The 21,360-nt window shown below is 39.6% G+C and overlaps 1 protein-coding gene across 2 annotated transcripts in view; it reads right to left on the minus strand.

Annotated features, from left to right (window-relative positions):
- Window positions 1-21,360, minus strand: part of shroom2a (shroom family member 2a) — a 144,480-nt gene that overhangs the window by 18,255 nt on the left and 104,865 nt on the right. For both annotated transcript variants that reach the window (XM_041791221.1, XM_041791220.1), the window contains one exon: window positions 18,879-18,964. In XM_041791221.1, coding sequence (XP_041647155.1) covers window positions 18,879-18,964 — 86 coding nt within the window. The remainder of the gene's footprint in view (window positions 1-18,878; window positions 18,965-21,360) is intronic.

Consider the following 21,360-nt stretch of genomic DNA (forward strand, 5'->3'; position numbering starts at 1 on the left):
TTTTTTTTCCTGTGACATAATTCAAGAAGCAAAACTTCCATATATTCTAGGTTAATCTCACACAAGTGAAGTATCTAAAGCCTTTCTTTGTTTTAATCTTGATGATTACGAATTACAGCTCATGAAAATCTAAAATCCACTATCACAGAGTCCAAATCAGGATTTATAATACAGAAATGTTGGCCTCCTGGAAATCCTGCTTATTTTTGCTCTTGGTAATTGGTTAGAGCTCCTATTACAAGAAATCACTGCATCTATGTGACACCTTCAGCTGGTCTGGATTGTTGAGTCTGGACTCTCATCTTCTTCTGGTCATTTCTCCAGAGGTTTCTTTACGGCAGGGGCCGTCAAACTCAATCACAGCAGGGGCTGGATTCTGGATTCAGGTCTAACCTGAGGGCCTAACAGGGTCACCTTTTTAACCAAAACCTGTCAACCTCATTTCTCCAGTAATAAAATATGTAATAAAAACTTAGCACTGATGATGAATGATTTTGGAAAGATAAGTTTAAAGACTCACAATGAGAGAAAAGTAAATTTATTAGTTCAAAAAGGTAAAAATGTGAAACTGAAATTGAAAAATAATGTTTTGAAAGGCAAATATATTAGAAAGAAAGTCAAAATCATGAGTTTAAAAGGTCAAAATATGAAATAAAATTTCTAATCACGAAATTAAAAGTCAAAATATGATTCAAAATTTTAAATTGTGAGTCTAAAAGGTCAAACTATGGGATTATGACAATAAAGTTTGGAGTTGAAACTATGAGGTAAAATACAAAATAATTAATTAAAAAGGTTAAAATATCAGTTAAAATTTAGAATTGTGAATCTTGAAGCTCAAAATATTACATAAGAAGTCAAAATTATGAGTTGAAATGCTTAAAGTATGAAATAAAAAGTCAGAATCCAAAGTTTGAGTCCTGATTCGGAGATGCTAAATTGAAAATGAGAAATTAAAACACAAATTAATTTCTTTTCCCACATTCCTGACTTCTTATCTAAATATTTTTCTCCTTACTTTTTCAGATTTTGTGACTTTACAAGGATATCTTAAATCATCAGGATAAGTTCACATTTTTATACTTGAGGAAATCTGCAGACCTCAGACTGATGGGCCAGTTGTAACAGAAATATGAGATCATATTGTGGGCCGGATTTAGCTGTTCCACAGGCCATATTTGGCCCCCGGGCCTTGAGTTTGACACCCCTGCTTTACAGGGTTCAGGTCAGACCAGTTGGCTCGCCGGTCAAACACAGTAGTACCAGAGTCAGCAAACCAGTTTCTGGCAGTTTTGGCAGTGCCAAGTCCTGCTGGATGAGGTAATCAGAATCTCCATGAATCTCCTCAGCAGATGGAAGCATGAGGGCTTGACTAAAGTGGGACTCTGGGCTTGATAAAGACCAGTGACATGGACCCCCACACCAGTACTGACTGTGGAGACTGGAGACACTGGGTTTCAAGCACCTTGGATTCAAAGCCTCTTTAAACTTCCTCCAGACTCTGGGACCTTGATTTACAAATGAAGTTCTAAATGAACTTTCATCTGAAAACAGGACTTTGGACTGCTGAGCGACAGTCCAGCTCTTTTTCTCCCTTACAGTGGCATACAGAGGTTCACTGCTGAGCAGGTCAACCTCAGCTTTATGAAAATCTAACATTGGAGGGAAAAAATTTACTATGGCAATAAACGTTAGCCTATGGCCACTGTTCCCTCTAAGGGGGTTTTCTGCGCAATTGTGCACTGTTCTCAACTTCTCTGCGCAGAAGAAAAAAAACTTGCATGCTCAAATATCCCTGACAGTGCATGAATCCGTAGGCAAGCTGGTACTGTAGCCTTGGGTTTCTACTTCCATGGGTGCCTCATAAGTGAGAGATGTAAAGTGTGACTATCATATAATGCATCAGCTGACACACCGTGGGCAGGGCCTGATATTGACAGCAGCTGAATACGGGTGGATTTCAGCCACAGAGGGTTCCTCAGTGAGGCACTTTGGTGAGTTGAATTTATCACCGTCACAAATCCCACCTCCCTCTAACTATGCTTGACTCCTAGTGCCAGTGTGTGTGTGGGAAATGGGTGGTTGTTTCAATGACTGATTTACACATAGAGGGAAGATTATTTTCCAAAATAACTGCCATGTGGCGAAGTCTATCACTGCGTCTTTCGTGCATCTTTGCGCAGACACTTTTGGCTTCATGCCGTTCACACAGCAATGTTGGTTGAGTAGACCTGAGGGTTCTTTCTGCAGAGGAGAAAAGGATTCAACACAGAAGTGAACTTTACTCCTGCTTTTAAAGCTCCTCTCTGACCATGGCGCATATGTGCGAGACAGTGAGAGACAGAGGCAGACAGGAGCCGGAATAGACAACTTCTACAGGAGTTAAAAGACTTCAGCTGAAGAGAGTAAAGCTGTACATTTCTGTTTTTAATCATTTTATTTACTACAGTAATGAGAGTTAAAACAGCTGATTATATCTTTCCAATGTGTTAATCTATCACATTCAAACAGTCTATTATTTAGATAAACAATTATTAATGACTTTTAACATGAAATGGATGTCTATTTTTATCTAAATATGGTACTTTTAAGAATGAATCTGACTAAAATGATCTACAGTGAGACCAGGAAAGAGCTGATCTCCCATAATGGACTGATAACAAAAGGATTTAAGTCCTGATGTTTCTAACAGTGTGATTTCTCTGAAATGTGCTGTTTAATTTGTGCAGAACTCCTCTAGGAGACCTGACTGTGATTAGGTTGATGAAGCATGAGAACAGAGCATGTGTTTTGTCTCCATTCATCATTAAGCTTTCTGCCTTTCTATATGAAACTACAAAGTTTGTTAATGTCTGCTTTCACCTGAGGACAAATGTGTGCAATTTGAATTACAGTTTACTTTGACATTTCAAAGGATTGTAAATCCTTGAAAGGTAAACCTTGATGATATCAAAAAGGAACTCATTGTTAATTGAATGAATGAATGGTGAAATTCATGACTTGAACAGTGATTATTAATCATTATAATTATAGCCACTTGTAATGTTATTTGGGGTTGGAGAGGTGCTGCCATGGCGCTACCATGTAGATGTAGCCTCCGCGTCAGATGATGTCCACAGTTGATGAAGCAGGCGCTCAGGGGAGTCGAATGTCTGCTAAAGAATTTTAAAAATTAGAGGGAACATTGCCTATGGCGGAGCACCATAGTCTGTAATGCAGGGTTTTTCTTCAGGTTCTTCTCCTATCAGGGCACACCTTTATAGCAGCGAACTCAGTGATGGAGAACATAACAGCCCTGGAGATATTCAGCTAAAATGTCTCAATCGCCCCCTTGTGGCTGGCTATGGTATAGGGACTGATCTTACTTCTAGAGGCTAAAAATGACATACATTTGAAATGAAATAAAATATTTTTAAAGTATATTAATAAGACCAAAATGTCTCTGAATTTAAGTTTATTTGAAAATCCACCAAGGAAAACCTCTGCCCTTGTACAGATATAGTTGATGACCCCTGCTGGAATGTAAAGGGAACTCCTGAGAACACATGGAAATGTAACTTTCTGAAATAAATCGCAGGAAAAACGAACGTTTACATGATATTCTCATTTTGTGACATGCACTTGTACATCAGCAACTCTTTAAATGAGGGTAGAACTGAAGGGGCCCACCCACTTTTACAAATGTTGCAGACGATTTTGTGCTATTTAAACAGTGTGCAGGAATTTCATGCATCTTGATAATTGATAACTCGGATCGCATGACATTAGGTTTTTGCCTACTTAGGCCAATATCTGCATGTCAATTTTAGCAGATACCCACACTGATAAAGAAACATAAAAGTAGCTCAGACTTAAAACTTCAGTCCTGAAAACACTTTAATTTAATGGGATGAGGATGAACAAAGAGAAAGACTTCAGCTGACAGAGTTCCACTGGTCCAGCCTAAAACTCCACTAACGAATGACACATATGCAGCATCAGCTGTCAGTAACAGCAGAAATGGTCAGATCTGCCAATACTGATATGAAACTGATCAGACTGTGCATCCCTATTAAAAAGATAGGGATGCACAACAGTCCCTGCATGATAATGAGAATAATGTGTCCCTGTCTGCCAATGCACCTTGTGCTGGAACGCCAGCATGGCACAGAAGAACTTTAAATGGCACCGTGAGCTGCGCTCACACAAACAGCAGTCTTACTTTATTTCTCGTTTGAAAATACTGAAAACCGATCTTATATCTTTAAAACTTGGTCACGTTCCCAGTCCTGATGACAGCTCCCTCTGTTCTCGGCTGACTGATCAGCTGGCAGCATGAAGAGGAATATTTCTGTTCCCAGGAGTCAGCGTAGAGGAATAAATGATCCTCCAGAGTCAGGGGTGCCAGACAAAATCACTTTTTCCTTCCTGGGTCGTGTTTATACTCTAAACTCTTTGAATGTGAAGTTACTGGTGAAGAGGAGCGGGCCTATGAGGGTGCAACCATAATTAACATGTTTGATAGGAACCTTTGCCGTCTTGTTCTTAAGGTTTTTTTTGTAACAATGTGCAATAATATCTGCTCTGATTTTTTGTCTGCTTTTGCTGAAGATTTTGAGTACATGTACTAGATGTCTTCTTTTGAACGCTCCAGGCTTATAGCCTGAATCATAGATTTTAGGGAAATATGAATTTATGACTGCTCACTTAAGCGAAGGAAAGTTCAAGCTCCTCTTTTGACAACAAACTTTCTGAGGACATGAGTCTGAAGAACAGAAACAATATAAACACATGTGTGAGTTTATGTACAGGGAACTCTTTAAATTCTGTCTTTAACCGATCCAGAGGAGACAGTGACAGGATGAAAAACTACCAAGTACTGTGGTTTCATGCTAACAGATCACATTTCCAAGAATGCAACCATTTAAATCCAATAAAGAAAACTCATTTACATATAAATCAAACTAAACTGACAGTGGAGTCACAAGATACAGGACAGTGACTTCTGGACAGATAGACGCCAGAGCGCTAGAGAAAAGTCTAACCAGCTGCATCAGCCTGAGTGACTGTGACTGCAGCGTAAACCTCTTAGCTGCTGCAGCCTTGGCTCTGAGCACACGGTGAGAAAGTTACCGCTTAGAAACATGACGTATGACTGCAGTACACCGTATGAGGGAGGCTTTTTTCATCTAGTCACTTAAATGTATATAGATATTCATGTAGAAAAGGGATATTTAGGGTTGCAGTTTGGAAAAGGGGGTGTTATCTCCCCAAGATAACATGAAAGTTTCCATGCTGTCTCTGGAAAATGGAGTAAAAGAAGATGTACGCATGCATGTCTGTTACTGCTTTTAAACATGTTTGCTTTGTCTTGTCTCTGTGGTCAATATGTTTTTTTTTCTCTTTTCATTTAGTGTGCAAAATGCTCACTCAACAAATTTGAGTGGTGAAACACTTTAAAAATTTGGGTCACAATTTCTTAAAGTGGTTGTAGGGGGTCCTGGTGCCCGACCAGCTGAGAACTGACCATCAACCAACTAAGAAAGCAGTACCATTATTAAACAGGGCAAAGAGGGAGTCAGTAACCCTAACCCTAACCAGGATGACTGCAGACTATGTACAGCATAGCATCACAATATTTTGAGCGGCGATATATCATATCTTCCACCAAGTATCAATTTTTTTCAAATTAATTGCTAATACACTACATTGCGAAAAGTATTCACTCACCCATCCAAGTAATGGAAATCCGGTGTTCCAATCACTTCCATGACTACAAGTGTATAAAATCTTGACAATTCAGATTTTGGACAATTCCATGCAACAGTCTGGGGATGCCCCCTTCCTGTTCCAACATGACTGTGCACCAGTGCACAAAGCAATGTCCATAAAGACACGGATGAGAGAGTTTGGTGTGGATGAGCTTGACTGGCCTGCACAGAGTCCTGACCTCAACCCCATAGAACACCTTTGGGATAGAGTGGAGACTGAGAGCCAGACCTTCTCGTCCAACATCAGTGTGTGACCTCACAAATTTGCTTCTGGGAAAATAGTCAAAAATTCCCATAAACACACTCCTAAGCCTTCCCAGAAGAGTTGAAGCTGTTATAGCTGCAAAGGGTGGACCCATGTCATATTAAACCCTATGAATTAAGAATGGGATTCCACTTAAGTCCATATGCATGTCAAGGCAGTTGGGTGAATACTTTTGGCAATATAGTGTATATCTAACCATCCCAGCACTCAGGTGCCTATAAACACTGACAGCAGCTCTGACAGTAGGAGGGGGCAGGTGTGTCTGCACACACTGCTCATAGAGACAGTAGGGCCAAGCAGATGAAAGAGGTCTAATCTGCAGTTTACCTGAAAGGGGACATATTATCCAAAAATCCCCTTTTCAGGCTTTTCTAGCAAAAACATGTGCCCCTGGCCTGTCCATAATCCTCTCAAGTACCAGAAAAATCCATTCCATCTCCCCCTCCCCTTCTCCACCTTTCATAAAATGTGTGCTGAAACAAGCTGTTGTCAGATTTTACCCTCATGACCTCATGTGGGGAGTTAGCCCCACCTCCAGGTTTGGTTGGCCCTCCCTGCTTGGAGGAAAGTTTTGCCCTTCACTACTGATCCTCTCAGCTACCAGCTGAGATGCTGGATAGCTCAGTGGGTTATCCTGCTGACTTTGGTCTGGGAGAGTGATGGTTCAAATCCCAGTCAAGTCCTTAACTTTGGATACAAGTGTCTGTAACATTGTAAAATCATGAATGCCACATCCATTTCCTGAGAGGGGCGGAGTCAGACAGATCAATAAAATTTAAAGACACAGAAACAGCTCGTTATGAGCAGGGCTGAAACAGAGGGGTTTTTAGACATGCTAAAATCCAATACTGGAGTGTTTTTTTCAGCAACAAACTTCACAGGCATGTTTTGGGGACCTCTGAGACCGATAAAAACTTGTCTTAAAAGGGTAAAATATGTGACCTTTAACAAAATCACTCTTCTAGGCTAGGCTACATTTATTTACCTGCTCAGTGGTCAGTAAGATGAGAGAGAGTTTACCTGACAGTTCTCACATGTGGCGGTTGTGAGTTTCCCACCCAGCTGTGCAGAAGGGGCTGTCACAGAGACAGACCATTTTATTTAAGAGCAATGCAGATTTAATGTTCAGAGACAGCTGAGCCTTCACTCCGTACTGATCTATCACACTCACTTAACAAACGCAGTGACTTTACTATAAAAACATGGGGAGTGGCTCATCTACTGCCACCTTAACCTACTTGTTATCATTATTTCTATTGTTGTAGGACTACAGGATTAGCTTCAAACCAAGATAACTAAATAATACACAACTTAGTCAATAAGAAGCACAAACAGAAAATGTCAACCCGTATTAAAATGTCAGATTTTTGTTGTTTTTAAAATTACATTCTCTTGTTGGAAAAAGTGCATATATTCAGCATATTAAACATGCTTTTAAATATTCAGGACCTTTCGTCATTCAATCCCCAAAATATTTCAGATAAGATCCCAGCTGATTTAAAATCAAAATTAATATTTCAGACAGTTTTGTTTTTTGTCCGTGTGTAAACTAGAACCCTTTACTATTTACAAAATATGTTTTTAGAGAATTCTGACACCATTATTCCTTTTAATTACAACATGTATGTTGATAAATATAAAGCTGTTATTAAAGCACCAACTCACCCTATATGCCATTTGACTGCAGTCATGTTCACAGACGAAGAGTTTGAGTGTGTGTGCTGTGAGTCCGCTGGCTCTGTGTGACAGAGGCCACCTGTGTGTTTCTCTTTACAACTGTATCCATAACAGTACCTGGGTGGAGCGCTCCTCTTAGCTCATCTCACACACCTTTCAATAACAATCACTTCCTCTACACTGCTGTTGCAATGCAAACGTGAGCGTCGTATAGTGTGGCTTTGACAATAAGATTGCTCAAGATGGGACACTCTACACCCACGGATGAGTTTCATCTGTGGGAGTTTAGACAGTGCATCGAGGTTCCCGAATAACTGGTTACACACATGATTTCATCTTGACCTCATCACTACACATAGTTTCTGAATGATTCAAAGTAGGCCAAATAAAAGAAAGATGATTATTATAAACCTTTAAAAATGGGTATTAGGAAGAACAAAACACCACTGCACAGGCTAAGTGCATGCATTGTGCCACAGATCTCCTTTAATCTCAATACAAAAGAATGAAAACATCTAGCTTTAGGGCCATGTGTCCACACTCATTCATTTTCAACACATGGCCAATGGAGTCCAGAATTTTCACAGCTTAGTGTCCTGAGTGCAAAACAGCTAACCTTACAAAGCCAGCTCCATGTCTGCCATCAGGCAAATCCATCTCCAATCCACAACATCTGTGCCAAACAGACCATCATCTAACCTGACGCGCCAGATGGATTTAGTTCACACATCCATCTGGGAAAGCTTCAATAGGAAACATTTCAGAAAAGGCAGAGGCTTTGAAAAAACTCGGACTTTGATTGGATGAACGGTCTGTCTTTCACATCTCTATGGGCCAATAAGAGCAACAGAACACATGATGTAGCTGCTATTGAGCTCCGCGTGCGCAGCTAGTGAGGAATAACGCGAAACATGGCGACTATAGACATGTAAGTACTTGACTTTTGTCATTTTTGAAAAGAAAACAACTCACTGCTGTTCTTTGTTCATCTTTTCATGAAGACATGTCATCAAGTTCTGATAAAACTGGCGCTTAAGCAGCATCTACACTAAGCTCTTACCAGCTTCTGCTGCTGTTTGTTTACGTCACAACACTGCCGTGCCTGAAAGTACTGCCCCTCGTCGCTGATTGGTCCTGTCACTGTCTAACCGGGCCCAAACGGTTCAGATGGGATCTTAAAGGGATACTTCAAGATTTTGGCAAATTCGTCCATTGCCATAATTCCTGTAGTCTTAGTAACAGGTTCGTTACCTTCAGTTGTTGGTGCAAGCTGTTTTTAGATTGGCCGCTGCCGAGTTCAGACCTGCTGTGCCAACTCAATGTAAGCAGACAGAATTCTGGCTTTCCCTCATCAAACTCATCAAATACACAATCCAACAACTCCAAAACGCTCTCGTGGACAAGTCGTGAACTGTACATTCACCACGCTTTGAAATAATCATGGAACATTATGAGACGGAGATGTTTTAAAGCTAAATGCAAAGCCGGAACTACACTCCAGGCATAGCTGCTGCACTGTGTCACTCCGCCCAGTGGTTTACTCAAGAAATAGTTCAGAGTATTTGCTTCATGCGTCGTAATGTTACATAATTATACGTTATTATTTCATAGCGTGGTGAATGTGCAGGTCACAACTTGTCCACGAGAGCATTTTGGAGTTGCTGGATTTTGTATTTTATTTGATGAGTTTGATGAGGGAAAGCCGGAATACCGTCTGCTTACAGTGAGTTGGCACAGCAGAAAACAGCTAAAAATAGCTTGCACCAACAACTGAAGGTAATGAACCTATTACTAAGACTATAGGGATTATGGCAATGTTGAAGTATCTCTTTAACAAGATGGATTCGCCAGTGAAAAACAAGGAAACAAGCGTATCCATCTGCGTTGCAAGGTTAACCATCATCGTCATTTGAGGAGTTCAAGGCGGTAGCATGGGCGGGGTTTAGTTGTAATAACAATGGCTGCCTCTAGTCGTGGCTAGTTGTACTGTAAGTGGTCATATAGAACGCAGTGTTAACTTTGACAGGCGCTTTTAATTTTTGTCTCAGTCTGAGTCTTTAGATGAAATGTGTTTAAGTTTTAGTCAGAAATTTGTCTTTACTTTTAGTCCAAGCATTTATTTTCTTGCCTAAATCTGGCACCAAATCATGGTAGTGTGTTCTGCACCCTGCTAAATCTGGGGTCCCTGTTTTCTACAGCTAAGAGGCAGAATAGATACACATGTATTGTTTTTGACAGATTTACCCACAGTGGAGAAATATCATGGATTTTGAACGTCTGCTGAAAACTTAATTACATTTTAGTCTAGTTTTATTCATCTTGACAAAAACTTAACTTACTTTTAGTCAGTTTAAGTCATCACAGATCTTTTTTTTTGGTTAGTCTTAGTCTAGTTTGGTCTGGAAAAAAAGGCTGTCAGCAAACATCTTTAATTGTAGTTTTAGTTGACAAAATTCACACTGATACAACAGCTGCTAGAGGAGTGATTACTCAGAAGAAGTTACAGCAGCGGTTTTGTCAAAGCTGGTAATTTCTTTTAGTGTAGTTGTTATTTTGCATCAAAATGAGAAAAAGAGCCACACTGAAAGCTCCTCATGAAAAGCAGAGGTTTTTATTCTGCTTCCGCATGGATTTGCGGAGTCTGCTGGTGAATCCCATCAGTAGCTGCTGCCACAGTAGCTTTAAGCTCAGATGTAGCTGTAGGAAAGTGGCAGTTTGGTAACACTTGGACCACATTTTCCTTTGAAACAAAAACTAAAAGTCACACCAAAAGCTTGTCTTGGCAGAGATGTTGTTTTTTGGACATCTCTGAATCAGCCTTGGCATCAATTTTTTCACCAAAGAGCTCCACTACTCACAACTACGGCAGCAGTAGTGTGTCTGCATAGAACCTTACTTTGTCTTGTCACTCTGATTGGCCCGTCATGAACGTGGCAGACTGAGTGTTGTGACTGGGGTATGCAACAGGTGCTAGTGAAGTGATTAGCTCAGACTTAGCCATGGCAGCAGTTTGGTCAGAACTAGACAACATACATATCCTTATTAAAACAACACCTGAGAGCAACACTGAAATCTTTCAGTGACAGAAAAGATGATTCCGCTCCTCTACGGCTCTGTTTCAGCATGAGTTTGCGATAGTTATGGTTACGGTTTTCCAGTGTATCAAGGGGCCGCTGGTAGCAGCTAGCTTGGATGTAGCTGTAGGAAATCAGCATTTTAATCAGAACTGGACCACATTTCTTTTTAAACAAGCTCATACCCAAAGCTGGTCTTGGCACAGAAGTTGTTTTTGCATGTCTCCTGAGCAGCCTGGCATCAAGTTTACATGAAGCTCCGCCATTCCTGGTCAGCAGTGGCCTGCACAAGAGTAGCTCACCCACACTGCATTATCTGTCACTCTGATTGGTACGTCATGAATGTAGCAGACAGAACTTTCCTCTAATCAATCTTCTCTGTGTTCAAACCTAAATATAGACTGAGTTTTCTCAGAGCTTTACAATAAGTACACAGAAATTCATGTATGTAGTTGGTGGATTATTCCTTTAATACAAGGATAAACTGAGTTAAAATGGGCATGGGATGCTTCCCAACTGCTGGGAAAATAATACAAAAATTCACTATAATATCACTACAGAGATGAACATGTGATGTTAATTTAATATCAAACAGCAATCTCCTAGTGTTTTCATATGACTAGAGTCCATACGGGATCAGCAGAGGATCACATGAGCTCATCGATTACCTGTTAACACCCAGCCCTTAAAACAAACAGCCTCTGAGAAAGTTTAATGCAGTCCAAACTACTTTATACTTCCTCTTACTACTAATGAAGCTGTTAACATGCCATTTCAGACTAACGCACTATTCCAGACATAGTTCGACTTTATTTACACAAAAAAGGTTTTATTATAACACAGAGAGCTGAACGTAGATGAATGGTGCAATAATACAGTATCACAGTAGACAGGTGTAAACTGCAAATTAACTAACAGGACCAACATAATCTGGCATTATTCACAGCAAGCTATTTTTAAAGTTGCACCAAAGACTATATTTGAATTGTGATTTAGTATCATGTAGGGAGAGGCTCCACTGGATGCAGGAAAGACTGACTTAGTTTACAACAGTGCTGTTGAAATAACACGTTTATTTTAAGTAACTAATCACACAAACATAAGACCATAAAAAAATGTTCGTAACGTGGATTACTCACTAATGTCATTTGTCACTACTTTAACATTTGTCCGCTGCAGCATTGTAAACTGGATGAAAAAAAACCCAATACATGTTGTGGTCTTTTACAAATTATCTGTTACACGTATATCTGAACTCAGGGCTGTTGCCTCACAGCAAGAAGGTCCCTGGTTAGCTTCCCGGTCAGGGCCTCTCTAAATTGGCCGTAGGTGTGAAAGTGAGCATGCCTGGTTGTCTGTCTCTATATGTCAGCCCTGTGATTGACTGGCGACCAGTCCAGGGTGTACCCCGCCTCTCACCCAATGACAGCTGGGATAGGCTCCAGCACACCCGCAACCCTTAATGGGATAAGTGGTATAGAAAATGGATGGATGGATATCTGAATGCTAGGTACCATCCAGGACTAGGGGTGTAAAGGTACATGTATTCGTACGGTACAGACGTGTACTGAATGAATACATGTGGAACGAAGCTCATACACAGACAGAAAACCAGAGAACAACTCACTGTCACACTGTCCTGGCAACCACACAACTAGGGATGTCACGATTACCCGTTTTCACAATTAATCGCGATATTAAACTTTACAATTATTTAATCGTAACGTTTCCTAAATACCGTCAATTTCCAGAAAATATTACAATGAGAACCATATTGGTACGTTAGCACAACTCGCCCGATACGAAAACAAAGTTACACAACAACTGCGTGCCTTCGCCTCATGTTGCTTCATGCAGTTGCAGGGGGAGGTGTGTCACAGTCCCAAACAAGGTCCTGTAGCCTTTATTTATGTTTTCTCTGAGAGAAGTACATTGTTAATATGTAGCATTTATTGATTGTTTACACAGCAGATGTGATTTTTGTTTAATTCCAAATGGGATTATTATCATTTTTCTTGTAGTTTTTGGTTACTTTACACTGTTGATATATTTTTTTGTTATGAGAGCATCCAAAGATGGAAATAAATTGATTTCGAGACCTGTAAGGAATTTTCATGTAATTTTACTTATTCATGGTAGTGTGAAATTAATTAACGCAAAAATAATAGTGATAATTGTAAAATTGCAATTATTTCTCTGACAATAATCGTACCAAGAAATTCTGTAATTGTGACATCCCTACACACAACCACAGCAAACGACAGAAACAGCCTGAATACTCCAAGATAAAAATGTCTTGTTTAGGAGCACTTTGTTTCCCAGTAAAATACAACAGTGGACAAAGACATCAACAGTAGCGCTGACATTATTCAGCAGCTGTGTCGCTGACAGCACGTCGTCCAGCGGACCAATCAAAGCATTTTAAAAAGCACCACTTAAACAAGAACTTCACTGTAACGAGGAGGAACAACAAAGTCTCACCAGCCAGTTATAAATTTTCATTTCAGATCGTTTTAATTATAACACTGGTGCTCTGGCTCTGTGAATCAAGTTAATTCTACCCTTATCTGTCAGCCTTAGAGAAGGGGGAGAGGAGACTCCATCATGTCTGCAGCTGCATCATAGGTAAAATTATCCTCAGATTTCACACGGCTTTATTGCCTTTATCTGCCAAGATGGGCTGTGAAAAGTTCTCCCAAACTTTGTAGTAGGTCCCATTGGTTAAAAAAGGTAGAATAGACGTTGATCAGCATTCTTAACAAGCTAACTTATGCTTGTATGTTGATGCATTCAAGTTGGCTGGGAAATTTTAATGTTTAAAGAATGGGTGTAAATATTTCAATATATTAATTTTAAAAACCTAGTAATTCAAAAAATGTATTTATTTATCAATATTTTTAATCACTGAAGAATAGGGACACACCGAAAATTCGGCCACTGAAAATGGGCCAAAAGTGCATTTTCGGTTTTCGGCCGGAACACTTTTATCACTGAAAAAACAAGGCCGAAACACGACTTTGTGATGACGCGAGCAAAAACCGCAGCCAGCACGCGCTTGGATCAGTGGTTCTCAAATAGGGGTACCTGTACGTGAAGGCATTCCAGGGGGTACGCAGGATTTTAAAATACATGCTGGCTATTAAAAAAAACAGCGCCTTTCTTTTCACATCAGGAGTGACACGTTTTTGCTAGTATATTATGTACATTCTAAAGTCACATTCGTGCTGCGAATGTCTGTGGTGTGTTTTCTCTGTCCTCTTATAAACAGTGACATTTTTTGAAGCGGAAGATAAAAGGAGGTTTGTCCCTCTCTGTTCTTCACTCCATGCGTAACGCAGCACTTTTACACACAGCCAGGCTGTCAGTGCCGTTTTTTTCATGGTTTCATTCACTGTGCCAGCCAAGTTTGTAAGAGGAGGGACTGACTTTTCATTCATTCTATGTCAAATACGATCAGTAAGAGTTTTAATATTGCACAGCTGAGGGTCGCAGTGAGAGGAGTTAACTCTCTCCACAGCACACAGACTGCCTCACCTGTTTGTGTTCAAGACTGTCCAGAGGAGTCATTTAGCTGGTTGATTCAGAGCTTTTATAAGTCATATATCTGAGGTCAGAGGAGACTGTGTTGGTAAATATTTCACTAAAGTCCCGTTAGTTTAGAAACAGCTCCAGCTGTGTGAGCTTCACTCCAATGAGTGCACATGGTGGTGGTGGTGCCGATTTTTAAGGTAGACAGGGGAACAAAAACGTCCTCCTCTCCAACACCACCTGATGTTTGATATCTCCTCATATTTGTCTGTAGTCAGTGCTTGTGTTTTTGCCTCCTTTTTTTTAGTCTGGTAGAGAGGGAGACATGCAGCAGGCAGCCTGACATGTCCACATGAGCGCAAATGCGCTACTTAAATATCCGCAGCAATTTTGCGCTGCAAAATGATGTTGCAGGTGAGGAAGCTTGCTTTGACTCGCTACAGGTTCTAAATGTAAATATTTTGTGTAAATAATTTGCATGAAAAAATTGCGTCTAGAGTTTAAGGACCTTAAGTTTATAAACTGGAGTTAATATTTTGTAGGCTCTTAAATTTAATGACCCTACAACCCCCTGAGTCTCCCCCATGGCAGGATGGTTTGACCCACACTGGAACATGCCTGTCAATCACTTTATTCACAATCACTCCACTCATAAAAAGGTTTATGATTTATTTTTTGTGAAGAAATGCTGATCTATAACTAAGTTCATGATTTCAGTTTGAGAAAAGAGAAGTCTTTTTTATAACTTGCTTATTATTTACAGGTTTTTAGTTCTCTCTAGTTCTATGTTTTTATTTCCAAATTGTTCCAGAGAGACCGCTGCAGCTGAGCAGAGTTTTGCACACTTCTGGGTTTAAAGCTTTTCCAGTCACAGTTTTCAATAGCTACATTAATTTGAATTCCCACATTTAGAGATGAGAAGATGTGCCATGACTTTAGTCATGCATTTTTAACATTTAAAATGTATGAAAAAAAAAATCTAATATTTGTAATTTGAAAGTGTTTATCAGTTACAAAGTTTGATAAATCAGACGGCTGTCACAGCACTCTTTAATGTCTTTCTTTTTGGCCAAAAAGCTCTGCACTGTGTACTTGGCTGAAAAAATACTTCACAGGGGGTACATGACTGAAAAAACGTTAAGAACCACTGATTCAATGTATACATGATTGTGGTCAAGTTAAACATTTTATTTTGTATTTTATTTTATTTTGTATTGTGTATTGTTGGAATGAAGTGCTTAATAAATATTTACATAATTTTTTAATTGATTTATTCTTTGAAGCATTAATATTAATTTTTGCAATTGCAATTGATTTTAGTGTGGTTAGTACACAGTCATAGCCATAAATGCAACGGTACTATCCGCACTATCCTCCACCAGAGGGCAGGAACAATGGGGGCCAAAAGAGCAAACAGTATAATTAATGACAAAGGTGTTTGTTTCTCTTTATACATCATCCTATGTTACAACAATCAAATATTTAATCAAAGGAAACCTTAGTGACAATTTCCAGCAAGTCATTATCACACAGTTTGGTGGGAAGTCACCATAACTCTTACATGAAATGTCTAATTTTCTCCAAATATCAAACATATGATCAGGGTCTGTCCCTCTTCAAAGTTAAAATGAAGAAGGAGCCTCTTGCGCTTCAGCCCCTCCACAGGTGGAGGTCACTGCTCTCAGAAAGAACCAGTATATACAAAGAGGTAATGTGACATACGTCTTCATCAGAGTTAAAAATAGTTTTGACTGATGAAGAAGCAGTGTGCGCTGAAAGATTAGTCCAATGCACCTGATTAAATTACATAAAAGTGGCTCCAGTTTCTTCTTTGGATTTGCTTCTGAGAAAGCGAAACATTTTGTACATTTAAAGGTTAATTTGAATGTTTAGCTGTAGGGACACCTTCTGGCAACAGGCAGTGACACAAATTGGCCTTTTCTTTATTCCTATCACTGACTTGAATCAAGCTCAGATATTGAAAGAAAGGCCTCAATAGTTGATCACAACTCTGCCATGTCTTAGAAAAGGAGGCTTTATGCAGGTGGCTATTGTTTTGATATCTTGCCACCTTCTACAGAAGGTTGCTTTCATGCTAAAATCTGATTCTCTTTAAATTTCACATGTATGTCCAAGATATACCCTTTTCCACATTTGAATGTTAATTTCATGGTTTTGCTGTAGCGCCACCTACTGTCAGATGCCAGTAGCACCTCTTACATACCGAGTCCTATCCTCTTTGAATTTGACATGATAAATAGTCCTGACCCACTGTTGAAGGGCGGTACTACCTCATACACCATGGGAGTCCCTTAACAGAGCATGAAGCTTGTGTTAGACTGTATACTATTCCTCATAGTTTCAGCAAAAGGCCGTGCTACCATCCTAATACAGTAAACAAACATTTTGACAAGTTTGTATGCTGTTTTTTAAGGACTAAATTGAGACAACACTATAAATAGGAAACAAAATGGCAACCAAAACAATAAAGATATCTTGATTTATAATGCCCTAATGGATTACAGCAGCAAATAGCAGCACCAATGATGTTCCAGTGATGTACCCAATGGTAGCTAGAAATCTGACTGGCCTCCCCAAAATCTTTAAAATGATTGGCTATTTGCCTTGTCACCCATCAACTAGCAAAGCAAATCCCCAATCCCCAATCACTGAGCATATCTTAACCTACATTTGATTGGTTTTACAAACTTCAATATCAAGGTGAGGTATATGAAAGTGGCCCCCCCATCCTTATATATTTCTGAATGTGGCCCCCAATGGATCAAGTCTGGACAACCCTGTGATACACAAAGTGCAATGTGCTCATTTTTTTTAACTTAATGACACTAATGGGAGGCTCAACATGGCTTCTCTGTCATGAGACATCCCAACATGTGCTAGGGTACCTCATATCACCCAACTTCAAAAATACTGAAATATCCCTTTAATGGAGTATTACTCAACCCTGCACAACCAAAGAGCCAAATTGTTGAAAAAATACCTTTGCAAGAGCCACAATCTCAGTGGTAAAAAGTGGCAAAAAGGGTTAAAATGGCAATAAAAATAGGTTAAATGTGGCAAAAATGGTCAAAAAGTGACAAAAAAGTGGCACAAATGGCTGAAAAGGTGGAAAAATAGGTATAAGATGCCAAAAACTGGGTGAAAATTGGCAAAAAGGGCAGAAAGTGGCAGAAAGGGCAGAAAGTGACAAAAATGGTTGAAAAGTGACAGAAAAAGAATTACAGGTGGCAAAATGGTCCAAAAGCAGCAAATCTGTGGCAAAAAATGAGTCAAAAGTGACAAGAATTGGCAAAGAAGCAGCAAAGAGTGGCAAAAAAATGGGGGGAAAAAATGGGCATTTATTTGCAAACGGCAGCTTAAATGGGTGAAAAGTGGCAAAATAGGGGAAAGAATGCATATAGCAAAAAGCAGGATAAACATGGAAAAATTGGGATAAAAGTTGCAAAAAGAAGTGACAAAAATTGGCTATGAGCTGTAAAAATGGATTTAAAGTGGCAAAAAATGCAAATAAGGGCAATGGAAATTTACAGAAAAAAAAATTAAATTAAAGCCCACTGTATTTGTGTGGGAAACTAACTGATTCATGTGACTTGCAATGGATAATTCTGGGGTCAGAGTTTAGCTTTTTAGGGTTTTTTTCTGGGGAGTAATATTTCAAATCATGACTTAAAAAAGCCGCAAATCCTCCCAAAAGAGCCACATGTGGCTCCAGAGCCATGGGTTGAGTATCGCTATTTTAATGTAACCAAATTTCATCCAGAGTATTACACATGGCAATGTGTCCTGTTTTTTTGCCATATATCCCCCGAAGTCTTGTGTACTAATCTAACGGTGGTTCATTAAAAGACACTGAAGCTAAACAAATTCTTCCTCTGGAACAAAAATAACTACAAACTACTCAGTGGAAACTGATTTAAGCAGAGATGTTTTATAGATGTACAATGCAACCCGGAAAACCCTACCAGCAGCATGACTACAGATCTAATAATACAAAGCAGCATCTCTGACTGAAGATAATTCAATGCCTCAGGCTGGCCCTGTGAACTCGGGTCCCTGCTTCATTCTGACAGATGGCCCGATAAAACACTGTCAGTGTTAGAGTCATGGTCAAATGCCTCGCCTACAGCAATAAGCCACCACTGAACAACACAAAGCACAACCAGAGAGACAGCTTATGTTGTCACAGCTGCACACAGGCACTGCCACTGGTACGTCTTTACAGAAAAGAAAGACCTCACTGTTCCTCTGCCAGCACCCTGACCTCTTTCTATGATTAAACTCAGGAAAAGCTAGTAAAAAACAAAAAGCCACCCTTAACAGGCTGATAAATGATGATGGTGAAGGAGAGAAACAAAGTCCCTCATGTCAGCATGTTGATTCAACTGACAACAAAGCTGACACTGAAAACAAAAGAAGAGATCCATTTACCAAGTCAAGATGAAGAAGCAACCAATAGGGTCAAATCTCAAATGCATAAACACTAACACTTTTGCATTGGTCATAATTTCCTTCTTATAAAGAAGCTGGTGCATGAAAAAGTTAGATGAAATGATCAGTACTCACTCTGTAGTAGCACTGAGCTGTTCAGCAGGTTTACTTTCCGTCTGAGAATATTCTGTCTCAGACCGTCTTGCAGGAACTTGAATTTTCTGCAAATAGAGTTGAACAAACAGTCTGTTATGCAAAACCAAACAAACTACTAAAAAAGGTTTGCAGTCCTGTTGTTTCTTGGATTCTTAGTGTAACCTACACATGTTGAAACTCTTGGCTTTCACACGAACGACAAAGAAGTGAGCAGGTTGATGCCCCTCTCTTTTCCTTAAGCTGAGGGTGCGTCATTATGAACAAACATGGATTAATATTTGACTTGCCTCTTTCCTTTGTTGCTTTCACTTTGGTGAGATGGAACACAGCCACAAACTGCTGCAGCAGGAGTGACAAAAACTCTGAGGATTCCCATTTCTGGACAGTAAAACTAGAATTTTCCTCTCAAATTTTAGTTAGGTTTGGCTGAGTCAAGTCTCGAGTCTTTAGTGATTTCAGTCACAAATAAAGTCTCTTCCTGAACTTTCTGCTTTACACTCTTACACTGAAGCCAACTAGGAGGCTTCCTGTGCATGCACATGAGAAGTCTGCATCTAAAACAGTTCTGTATTGAGGTTCTTTATAAAACTGCACGTGTGAAAATCAGGCTTACACCACGTTTAGAAGGACAATTTAGCCGATATATTCCTGATGTCTTTTCAATACTTCTTGAGGTCTGTAACTAACATAATGTCGGCAGTATATAACAACTGTAAATAAGTAGGTTGAGGAGGGAACAGGAGGGTTGGGGGTTTGACCCCCAGGTCCTACAATCACATGTTGATGTGTCTTTGGGCAAGTCCTGCTGTAGTGGTGTGTGAATGTGTATGGATGCGTATGAATGGGAGTACTTAATAGTGATTGCTTCTTACATTAGATCAAGTCCATTTACCATTTTCACATGTATTTGACCATGAAAGCTGATCAGAGTTTGTCCAACAGGGGACTTCTTATGCTTGGATTAACATCTTATTGGATTCAACAGTTAGGTGAATTAGATGGCAGCATTAAATGTTTGGATAGAACATACAAACAATGACCTCTACACCCTCATTCTGTGTTTCTTTCTTACACAGGTGCATCTCAAGAAATCAGAATACCAAGTAGGGATGGGTACCGAAATTGGTACTTTTATACGTACTGACTGAATTCCATCTGTACTTCCAGGTAGCGATTCATGCAGAATTCAACATACCATGTTTTGGTGCCTGAACACATCCTTGTGACTGGAGGAGAGTGGAAGAGTAGTCAATTTACCATGCCAGACTTGAACGCAGCATTGCACTCACAAGAGTAATAACATCGGTAGCAGCTCACTGAATCAACAAAACAAACATTGCTGATAGGAAGCGGTCAAAGGTTTGGCTCCACTTTTCAAAATACAATGCGAATACGCTGCAATATTTGTGATTCAGATCGGATTCAGATCGGCTCCCGCTGCTTCCTGCTCGCTCACCCCCCTCCCTTTCTCTCTCTCTCGTACTGAATCCTCACTATAAACACCGTAATTTTCCCATTTATCATGTGGATATCAACCATGGAAAAAACATAGTAGATAAAGGCATACGTTTGTTCTCTCAGTCACCTAACAGACACTGGATTAGGATGGATTCAGGTTTTCATGTATGAGTGACTGGTAAAAACATTTGTGATGTTAAATTACAAACTGTGTTTGATGTTTTTTTGATACATTTGATATAATTTTATAGTGTTTTGATAGTGAGAAATAAATATTTAAAATTTAGAAGATTTTATAAAAATCCGGGAGACCGATCGTTCAAAGCCACCGCGCCTCACCTTTGGAACGAACTTCCTTTAGACCTGCGCTCTCTGGACTCAGTGGATGCTTTCAAAAAGCACCTTAAAACATATTTGTTTCGGCAAGCATTCTAGTCCAAACTGACCCAGCATTGTGTTTGGTTGTATTTTATACTATTTATTTGACTGTATGATCGTTTTATATATGTCTACTACTATGAAGCACTTTGTGACTACTGTCTGTGAAAAGCGCTATACAAATAAAGTTTACTTACTTACTTACTTACTTAAATGAAATAACATTTATTATTGCATATTCACACACACAAAAGTACTGAAAAGGGGTACCATTGTGTATTGGTACGGGTTTAAAATGTGAAAGGTACCCATCCATAATACCAAGTAAATTTTCATTTATTATAGTGTTCTCATACATACATACTGAAATATGTCAAGCCTTTTATTGTTTTAATCTTGATGATAACGGCTTAAAGTTCACAAAAAACCACTATCTCACAATATTAGAATATTGTGGGAAAGTCCAGTTTGCAAAGGTTTACAGGGCCATCATTCCCTCACTCTGGTTCAGTTCACACAACCACAATCATGGGGAAGACTGCTGACTGGACTTTCACCCAGAAGACAATCACTGACACCGCCAACAAGGAGGGGAAGCCACAGAAGGTCACTGCTGACAGGGCCA

This window comes from Cheilinus undulatus, linkage group 7 (assembly GCF_018320785.1).
Source record: "Cheilinus undulatus linkage group 7, ASM1832078v1, whole genome shotgun sequence".
In the NCBI taxonomy this organism is placed as follows: Eukaryota; Metazoa; Chordata; class Actinopteri; order Labriformes; family Labridae; genus Cheilinus; species Cheilinus undulatus.